This window comes from Ceratina calcarata, unplaced genomic scaffold (assembly GCF_001652005.2).
Source record: "Ceratina calcarata isolate Rehan_Ccalc_2016 unplaced genomic scaffold, ASM165200v1 scaffold328.2, whole genome shotgun sequence".
NCBI lineage: Eukaryota > Metazoa > Arthropoda > Insecta > Hymenoptera > Apidae > Ceratina > Ceratina calcarata.
The window spans coordinates 558,085-569,361 of NW_017155517.1; the positions used below are offsets into that span (position 1 = coordinate 558,085).

An 11,277-nucleotide genomic window follows, 5' to 3' on the forward strand; every position below is an offset into this window, starting at 1 on the left:
CCCCAATTTCGCTCGCCGGGACTGAGCGGAAAAACGCAGTGGGAATAGGCCATTAGTTCTCCCGTTGTACAGTGACTCATTGACAAACGCGGCCGTGTTCCTGTTCCTTGTTATATCTTTTTCATCCTCTCGTCGCCTTTCCTTCCTTGGACTCATTTGATAAGCGACGAATGTACACCATCAGACGTTTTTACGATCGTTGAGAACTCGTCCGAGGGTTGACTAAAATATATACCGCACACTTCGAGAACATTGCGTCGTAATCTTAGCGAATTTCACGCGCAGATCCGTAAAACGCAGCGGCAAAATTCCTTCAAATTTGAACGACCGTGAACAATTTATGCGTGACAATTTGCCGGCTGGTTTTCAAAGTTTTATGGACCGATTTGGTTTTATTAATGCTGCGAAGGTGTTCTACGCGAATATTATTCAACGAAGTTTCCTGGTGGCGAGATATCAACTTTTTTTTCGAAAAATCTATTGATACGAGAATGGGGTGATACAGAGAGGGAAGCTTTTTGAAAACCAGTGGAATACGGTTGCGTTACATAGACAATACGATCGCGTCAAAGGGATTGGAATATAAAAGCGAGGCGTAATACCGGTCCGGTTTGATTGAAAAATGAAATATACACAAAAGGAACAGACGGGAATCACATGGATTATGTATTTGATCGGCCCGAGGAAATAAACAGTTAAGCGTCACGTCGATATTAAAACGTTTGTCATCAGGGCACGTGGATTTCCTGGGCCGATTCGTGTATATAATTTCTACGATTCGTTCCTCTTTCCACCGACGCTAACGGCACGATAGTAGCGTTCCCCTGTATTTGTGTAATTCATTTTGCAACGGTACATGCATAGCAAATCGCGGGGATTTATGGGACACGGCGAGCGTAAGCAGGCCGCGTTAAATTCTCATGTTAATAATTCCGCGCACGATCGTCGAACGCTACTGCAATGGAATGTGTTAAATTTCAACGGTTGTCCGGCCTGAAATTACGAGGACTTAAGCTCGGATGGCTCCGTCTACACCTGTGCGCGACCACTAATGTCGATCGGTTCCCTTTTCGGATGAATACCGAATGATAGATCAGTAGAAAATATTACATTAAACAAATAACACACGGTAGTTGATTTAATATGAATGAACTTTTCACAATTCAAGTCTACACGTCAACGCGTGAATTTCTATGTACGAACGATGTAAATATTACTTTTATATTCAAACAGTTATAAATTATTTCACTTCAATAATACATTATTTGTACAAAAGGTACAGAACAATATTCGTAGTGGTCGATTGCACCAAATCTATCACAAAATTCAATTCATAGGAGAACGAATTTCTCGTTTAAAGTCTGCTAAAGTTTATCTCACCGTGTGTATTTTCTTTTCCAGCCCACCAAATTGAACGTGTACAAAAACGATGCGGAAAGCTGGGACTACACGACGCCGACGTTGGGTGAGTTTCTACCCTTGGCACTTATTTCTTACCCCTTTCTATTTATATCCATCTTCACAAGTTTGTTCTTTTTTATTACATGTATTTCCGTTGTTCGCTCGTTTGAGAATGCGCGTTCTTGCTGGGCCGTTCTCAAGCGTTTTTTTTTTTAATCATTGGTGTCACGTAGCAGTGGCTGCTGCGTTTTACAATGCGTACACATGAATTTCTTTCACCGGACCGGAATCGTTCCTTCTTCCTTCTTTCTCAGCATCGGCGGGGAACCGAGAATTGCTTCCAATTTTCCGGTATGGGAATGCCGAGTCTCTCTCTCTCTCTCTCTCTCTCTCCTTTTGTTTTCTTAGCGCCTTTGCGCGCGCACCTCGCGTTCACAACCACCAGCACTGGGGAGACGTTTAATTGGATAAAGCGTAGTCCCGGATGCTTGAAGGGTTTCCGTAAAATGCATCCCTCGTTAAGTTCACGTGCATTCTCGCCACTCGACGACGGGAGACTGCGATCCAACCGCGACGAGAATTGTTCAATAATTTGGGAAAGTAAAATTAATCCACGTTCATGTTTAAATCATTAATTATCTATTTTATTTATTATAAAATCTCATGGATTTTAATCTTCTTTACAGTACAATATAAAGTACAATATAATATATTTTTTTATATCAATTGTTCTATTTGCAGTTAAATAAAACTAGTATGATTTTTACGTAATGATCATAATAGGGAATGCATTCGTGATTTCATGTTACTTAGAAAGTATTACTTGTCATTAAGGAAATTGTACAATTATTCCTTAATAAAACTAGTAAACGGAAAATCTTTTCTTTGGCCATTACGGGATTAAATTAGAAAACGTGTTGTGAACGCTGATCGAGATTCTCCCAATACTATTTGAAGATTCCGTAAAGCAGCTCACGAAGAAATTGGTTAAACAGTCGAATGACGGGTTCAATTTCAGCTACACGCGATTCCGGTGAATTTCTTACTTTTTCGAAGCACTTGGTTGTTTTGCTCGCTTTTTCTCTTCGTCCCTAGTCATCACGCGCTCTCGAGTTGACATTAGATCACGAAATACGCGTACAGAATACAAAACGAGTATCAATGATGTTAAGTTGTAATACTCCGCCTCGATTTTTCCGTTTTCCAATATCGTTTAACATCATCCCGGAAGCTATAAATACCAATATCGTATGGACTTTTCGATGAACATTCAAATCACACTACGATGCTACGTGGTTCAATTTCCTTTTCGAATAAAATTGCCAAGATATTGCAAATCATAATTTTTATAAAAATCATAATGTAACTTTTAGAAATTTGACACTTGTTTCCTTATGCTTTTTTCGCTTAATAAGCAAAACAAAAAAAGTGCCTTCAAAACGAAGTACAGGGTGTTTGCGAAATCGTGGAACAACCGGCAAAGGGATGATTCCTCACATAAAATCTAGACGAAAACAAGGAATATAGTTTTCTCATACGGGGCGTCATTTTCGAGAAAATCGATTTTGACCTCTGTATAGTTCAAATTGACAATGAGAATCATAAATGCAATCATAGATTTCATAATCCAATAGATTCATTTATTCCACTTCATGTTTCATTAATTTTATTTTCATATTTAGCTATGCGAAACGTTACAAATGCAAAGATGATCAATTTTTCTATCATTTGACATTCCCTTAACTTATTGCAAAACACATGAACAAGGAACGATTCCACGTCCTACAACACGACTCATTCTCGTCACATTGCCAGGCATAATCGATTCATATACCCGTGTAAAACTAGGCAACAACGATCAAATGAATCGGAATCGGGCGTGCTGCGTCTTTCTGTACAGGAAATCGATCCTGGTACGGTATGATCTGATCGCCGGAAACGGCGAGAGCAGCGCGGTTCGTGGAAAAGTGAAGAGGCGCGTCGTATCGACGGGCTTGTTGTCCGATCCATTGTGGCTGAACGATATAAAGGCACTCGTTAGACCAGAAGAACCGATATTTTTCCGTTTTAAATCCCCAATTATTCGATGGCAATTTATTTCACGCGCCTGTTCTCCTCTCGCGCGAATTGACGTTCCCTCCAGCCGCTCCGCCAATGTCATGTCGCTGTTTCGATTACGCATCCGGTTGAGTTATCGTTCCGAGCGTTCTTCGAACTGGATTCATTTTTTTTCTTATTTGCAGTTAAATAAAACTAGTATGATTTTTACGTAATGATCATAATAGGGAATGCATTCGTGATTTCATGTTACTTAGAAAGTATTACTTGTCATTAAGGAAATTGTACAATTATTCCTTAATAAAACTAGTAAACGGAAAATCTTTTCTTTGGCCATTACGGGATTAAATTAGAAAACGTGTTGTGAACGCTGATCGAGATTCTCCCAATACTATTTGAAGATTCCGTAAAGCAGCTCACGAAGAAATTGGTTAAACAGTCGAATGACGGGTTCAATTTCAGCTACACGCGATTCCGGTGAATTTCTTACTTTTTCGAAGCACTTGGTTGTTTTGCTCGCTTTTTCTCTTCGTCCCTAGTCATCACGCGCTCTCGAGTTGACATTAGATCACGAAATACGCGTACAGAATACAAAACGAGTATCAATGATGTTAAGTTGTAATACTCCGCCTCGATTTTTCCGTTTTCCAATATCGTTTAACATCATCCCGGAAGCTATAAATACCAATATCGTATGGACTTTTCGATGAACATTCAAATCACACTACGATGCTACGTGGTTCAATTTCCTTTTCGAATAAAATTGCCAAGATATTGCAAATCATAATTTTTATAAAAATCATAATGTAACTTTTAGAAATTTGACACTTGTTTCCTTATGCTTTTTTCGCTTAATAAGCAAAACAAAAAAAGTGCCTTCAAAACGAAGTACAGGGTGTTTGCGAAATCGTGGTACAACCGGCAAGGGGATGATTCCTCACATAAAATCTAGACGAAAACAAGGAATATAGTTTTCTCATACGGGGCGTCATTTTCGAGAAAATCGATTTTGACCTCTGTATAGTTCAAATTGACAATGAGAATCATAAATGCAATCATAGATTTCATAATCCAATAGATTCATTTATTCCACTTCATGTTTCATTAATTTTATTTTCATATTTAGCTATGCGAAACGTTACAAATGCAAAGATGATCAATTTTTCTATCATTTGACATTCCCTTAACTTATTGCAAAACACATGAACAAGGAACGATTCCACGTCCTACAACACGACTCATTCTCGTCACATTGCCAGGCATAATCGATTCATATACCCGTGTAAAACTAGGCAACAACGATCAAATGAATCGGAATCGGGCGTGCTGCGTCTTTCTGTACAGGAAATCGATCCTGGTACGGTATGATCTGATCGCCGGAAACGGCGAGAGCAGCGCGGTTCGTGGAAAAGTGAAGAGGCGCGTCGTATCGACGGGCTTGTTGTCCGATCCATTGTGGCTGAACGATATAAAGGCACTCGTTAGACCAGAAGAACCGATATTTTTCCGTTTTAAATCCCCAATTATTCGATGGCAATTTATTTCACGCGCCTGTTCTCCTCTCGCGCGAATTGACGTTCCCTCCAGCCGCTCCGCCAATGTCATGTCGCTGTTTCGATTACGCATCCGGTTGAGTTATCGTTCCGAGCGTTCTTCGAACTGGATTCATTTTTTTTCGGTTAGCGCGAATCCACCAAACGAAGTTTCGCACCACTTTTCATCAATTGCGCCAATTATCACCGGCTGCAATTTGACAGTGTCGTAAATTCAGAGCAAAAATGTTATAGCCATCAGAAGAGAGAATTTGTTCGTTCAGATAATTTTAAGGAATAACGTCGCACGCTTTAAATCTCTCTTAAATGTTTGTAGCTTCCTCGATTCTGTTTATTCATCGAGTTTCAAGCGGGCAGGTACCTTGAATTATAATTGATTCAGAGGAATTTGGTTTGCTCGTGCCACCGTAATTTAAACGTTGCTTTAATTGTTCGAAGTTCCGCAATCAGGCTAACGAAGTCCCCCACGAACTAGGTAGTACTCGTAAGTTGAACGAAGCTTTAGAGTAAAATGATTACAAGCCCGAGCTAATTACGGTAATTTATAAAAAAAGAAATCACAGAAGTTTTAGATTTAGACTTTATCCCCCGATTATTAATGAAGCTCGTTCGGTGCGACGAAACCTATTTCAATTACGATAATCAGCTCCTCGTAGCTGACGATTTTGGCACGGGAAGTATGCAAAGAGTGGCTCGTTAATTTTCCACAAAAAGGCTTCCAGGAACATTGAAGTGTCGAAAGAGAGATTAACAAGATTCCCGTGTCGACGTCTTCAATCACAAGATTGATCATTTCAACGAATTCCGATAATCGTTTAAGCCTTGACTAACACTCCTCAACTTCCCATTTATTCAGATCATCAGCAACATTCTTTTAATCCACTAATATAGAAATCGAATCTTAACTTGTAGAGATTGGAGATCTTTTATATTCACAATGCCCGTCATTGCAACGTAACATTTGCATTGTATTTTCACTCTATTTTCTTTGAAGTATCATGGTTCACTTCCACCATTTTAATTGAAACATGAATTCAGAACTTCTCATCTGCATACTGTGTATTAAACAGATATATTCATAAGAAGGAGGTTATTTCTAAACGTGATTTAAAAACACATTCATATGGATGTTATGCAAATTTTAATGGTGCAATTGTTTCATCACTTTATGTCCTTAATCAAATCGATGTTTCTCAATCAATTAAACACAATTTAGTAATGTTACTTGAAAATACTCAATTGATCAGACGAAAATAATTTTCAGTGTCATAGAATATTCAAGTAATCACACGTAGTCATGCAAATAGAGAAAACTGATATTCGTCAAGCAGTTAGTGTCACGCGTGTAAACATGCTTCAACTCCTGTTCGTTCTCGATTATGTGCCAATAATACACGATCGGCAGATCGATGGAGAGCCGCGCAAGCTCGATTTACTCGAACAGTATATTATTTCCCGCGTACCGAAGCAATTAAACACATAACAACCGCAAGAAGTCGTGAACACCCGGGCGTAACAGTCTCACGAATCGCGTGCCAGATACAAAAGCACCGGGGCACACGATTCCGCGTAAACGACGCGAGCACGCAGCGTAGAACTCGTGGAATTCGGTCCAATTACACGCGCTCTAACGTCGCGTCGCCTTTGCTCATACCCGTCACGAATACTACGTTTGAATAAGCTCAGTTTCCAGTCGACCTAATAGCTAAAATTAATGATTTTTCCTGTGTAATTGACTCTCAATTTTCTAATTCATATAAAATGTCTAACGTATTATTTGCATTATTAATCAAAATTTTAATCAGAATCTTTTTACGTTTCTCGATGATACATGGAAAAATTGATAACGTCTGATAATTGTTAGGTATTTCCTCAGGTTTGATGTAAATCACATTTTGTCTTTGTTAAAAAGTATTTTTAGATTTGGTTACAGCACGAATAATTGATGTATATACATTTATTTACATTTTTATCATTTCTAAAATAATGTAGCCAACGAGACATGTCAGAGAACTTGATTTCCCGACGACAACGCGCGACTTATTGTTGGACATGTTTACTGCGTCAAACTCAATTCCCCCTTGGAATTTGTTGGCAGTACTACTGTTGGTTCACAGATCATTTCCCGTTCTGTACGCCACATTCTCGAACCCGTTACATGTACGATCGAACGAACGAAAGAACAATTAACACTTCACGACCCACTCTTATTTTATTATCGAGCTCTGTCGAGAGAAATTGTTTTCTCTTGCTGCAGCAAACGATCTTTCGTTTCAGCACATTCTGCTGTTTTGTTATCAAATTATTATCTAATTCTGTTAGAGAGGGCTGACAGAAATAATTATCTGAATCGAAGAATTATTAAAAAATAAATTGTGTGAATTTTTTTAATAACTTTCTGAATAAATTCGTTCTTATATTTTTATCAGATTTTCCTCAGGACTCTAATATATTTCAAATAGGTATTCTTTATTTTTCATTAATTAACTCCGTAAAATTAGTCTTCGTCTCTGCATATTATTATTCAAGAAAATACGTATTCGAAATACCAACGAGTCGATTCGAAGATTAAAAGCGTCGAAGTTAAAATTGGTTATCCATTAGTAGACGTTTAAAAATACTTATCCCTCCAATTAATTTCACGATTCACCGAGGCTCTTTTATGTGAAGAGCAAATAGATCACCAGACCAAGTAAGTCGAGGAAGAAATAGCAGTAGTGAAAGATAGGTGGGATGCCGCACTTCTAACCTTTTCCCTAACGATCATCCGAATCGTATGAATGTTTGATTAGCCTCCTGATGAAGTTTGTTCCGCTCTCTTCGTGCAAGGCACACGTCCAAAGAACTGCCTCGACAACATTTCATGGTAATTGCCGGTCATTCGTCGCGATACCGATGGACGCGTGCAAACAAACGCCTTCTTCTCCTCCCAGGAACATCGATTCGGGTTAAATCGAGTACCGGTTGGTCTACCGTGGGTGGCTCATGTTTGAACAACGAAATGAGAATCCGGCGTGAGAAGAGCGAGGGAGTCTCGCCCGATAACACTAGTAGACAATTCTTACGCGAATAAGATTTTCTGTTCTCCTTGACGGGAAAAATTCGCCCAGGCAAAAGAGATTTTTTCGCCAAAATTTGATAGCGAGGATCTTTGCTATTCAAGGTCTGGATATAACCGCAAATGGTTTTCGATTAGTTTTCATTTGCTCGTAAAATAGATCGGATGACGAGGATATTATCGTTCGAATTATCATCCGCCATTTATCGCGAAACCAGGAATGGTTTTTGCGTTGAGGTCTCCGTTTGCATTTGGTACAGCATTCATTTAGCTATCGTTAATATGTAAACTGCAGATGCGCGATGCATTCGTTAATGAAAATATGCCAATATACATATACATACATATAAATACGTATGCGTTTCTGTATTTATACGTTGAATGATTATAAACAGCGAAATGCAACTGACATGGACGAAATCGAGGGTACTGAAAATATTTAAAGATACACATAATTGAATAAAATTGAGATTGATTTCTATATACTGTACACTGTTTACTTGTTTCGTATTTATCCGAAAGCAATATAGAGTTACGAAATTACAATTGAAACGAATAGAGGAAGCTAAATAGGAAACGCGGACGAGATTTGGAATGCGTAACACGTGTCTAACCATTCGGATCCACAATTGTAGATTACCCGCATGTAAATGTCAGGCAGGTAAACGTTGGAATATAAATAGACAGGATACTTTAGAGACATTTGTCACGTGCCCGAATATATTTAAGCTCGCTCCGTTCGTTCAGCACGGCATGGCATTATGGTAGCTACAGATAAAGTTGCACTTTTATGCAACTTTGGATCCTTCCTGATCTCCGTGGCGTCACTTGTCTCTCGTACGGAACCCGTTCCAACTTTGCCAGAGATGGAAAATACCCGCATGTTTATAACGCCACGAATCTGTATGATCGAATGTCTATAGTACGTTCAGGGAAAAATGAAACTCTTCGTCTAAGTAAATCAAGAATTATCAATTCACTTATTAGCGCGATGTTTTCTATTTTCATAACTTTCTTCACAGCCAACAATTATATTCATAAATATTTGTTTCTCTAAGTAAAAACAGAAAACAAGACTGAAATAGAATTTCGAGCCTTCTTCCGAATATCGTTAAGTATATCTCGTTTGTATAAATTATAAATGTGCATATCACCTTTTAGATGTACGTAATACATAAATGCATAAGCACATTCAGCCTACTTATCATTAACGCAACTCCCTCGGTGATTATTTCTATGCCAACGTGAAAATTTATGTACACAAGATGACTTACTGATCTAGTTACAAGTACGAAAAGGAAACTAAAGTTCATCTTAGGAAACACTTCTTCCATTTTTTTCTAATCTAAGAAAAGAAGAAAATGTGCAGTCCTGATTGTCGAAAAATAATTAAAGTTTGATTTTCGTTAACAATTTGAAAACCATGCCTCACTTTGCATTTGGGCAAAGGAAATTGTTGTTCAGAAACACTTATAGAATCACTTCTTTTCGACTCTAACACTTTTCTTGGGCCACCCCGTATACAGGAGTAAGTTCGTTAAACGAATGAGCGAGATTATCATACATCATTTCATATATAATATCTTATACTAAAACTAACAAATAACTTACTACAAATTATTCTTATTGGCTCGTCGTGTATAAGTAAATTGTACGTAAATCAACGTAGATTTCGAATCGAACAGCATAGTTAATTATTCTACTCGGCGTGCAATTGATGTCACTGATGCCGTACGAGCGTAGCGTACTACAATCTTTTAAAGAAACGAGGCGTCACCACATAAAAAGATCATTACAACGATAACTGGCGAGTAAACCGACCGACGCTTCGGAATCCTCCAAGAATAGCGGTTTTTAACGAACCTGGTTAATCCCCCAATCACGTTAGCTCCAATTTTCCATCGCCGCTAGGCTAAGACTGCTGATCACATTCCCGGATATGCACATATGTGTGTTTCGGTTTGGCATAACGATTCGTGGACGCGATTAGTCGCTCTTCTGCTTCGGTTCAGCAATAAGCTTTACTGATCCTACGAACAACGGTACGTCGATAGAAATATCGAAATCAAAGTTAGAGCTACAAAATTCAGCCAAGTATCGTTGTTACTAGCCAGAACTTATTTAAGGTTGTTCTGGCTATTAGTTCACAGAGACTGTAAAGACACAACCACCTTAAAGAACTACTTAATATCTACAAACATGTTTTATGGATTGGAACTAGTCTTGGATTCATATTATTGTTCCTTTAATACAGTTTTTACTCAAGCTAGTACAAAAGAAAATAAGAAAGGAATATAGTATAGCCTGGCTTTGACTTAGCAAAAATTCTGCGATTCGGACATGTATATAAATCTCTCAAGACAGAAGAGATTTAAGTTTCATAACGGGTACGACTATCTTCTCCTATGAAACGACGACAAAGGCCACAGTGGCGAATCGAAACGAGAATAAACTCGGTGTCTATGAGACACGAACGATAACAGAGTAGAGGACGAAGCAGAGCGGCCGTGATCGATGCTTTTGCATAAAACTTTATGTCCCTGTTGGAGGCACTTCTCGAACGGGGGCACAAGTTCTTCCTTGAGAAGATAAATGGCGCGAAAAATCGAAATGCGAGATCAGACCGGGTCACGAGATCGTCTCTCGCAAGCTTCAACTTCGATACTGCAGCAGCATTTTATTTCAAAACGGGCCAAATGGTGCCTATACGCGTGCAATAAAACCGTATCCATAGAAATCTGCAGTCGAGGTTAATAAACTATCGATTATCGAGCCGTCTGATGCCTAGAGCACGTTCGGCTTGATCTCAGGCTTAGGCTTTGCGACGGTACGTAGTATATACGATTAAACTTTTGCGATAGTACCAGATAAAACCTGCGGTCTTATGTACTCGGAAGCGATTGGACTGGTGCCCGTGTTCGTACTACATAATAAAATATTCAGATTCGTTCGAAAGACAAAGGCGTACTACGAAATTTCATCGTGTGAAATGAAATTCTACCTTCAGATACCTACTTACATACTTGGTTCCCTTTGTCTTCTGGCGAATTCAATATTCGCCGCTGACTGTAAGGAAACTCGTCTATGATCAGCGGCCAATTTAATACCATTCTAACTATATCTTCCTTTCTCGTACGTACAAATTGTATTCTGAAATTTATCAGAAGAATATTTTTAAAAAATTCAATACCCATAGATTTAATATTT

At 38.7% G+C, this 11,277-nt stretch overlaps 1 protein-coding gene across 1 annotated transcript in view; it reads left to right on the plus strand.

Moving 5' to 3' along the window:
• The window catches only part of sm (heterogeneous nuclear ribonucleoprotein L), a 152,197-nt gene that overhangs the window by 96,864 nt on the left and 44,056 nt on the right, over positions 1 to 11,277 (plus strand). Inside the window, exon 6 of the mRNA XM_018024300.1 lies at positions 1,402 to 1,465. Within this exon, the coding sequence (XP_017879789.1) occupies positions 1,402 to 1,465 (64 nt within the window). The remainder of the gene's footprint in view (positions 1 to 1,401; positions 1,466 to 11,277) is intronic.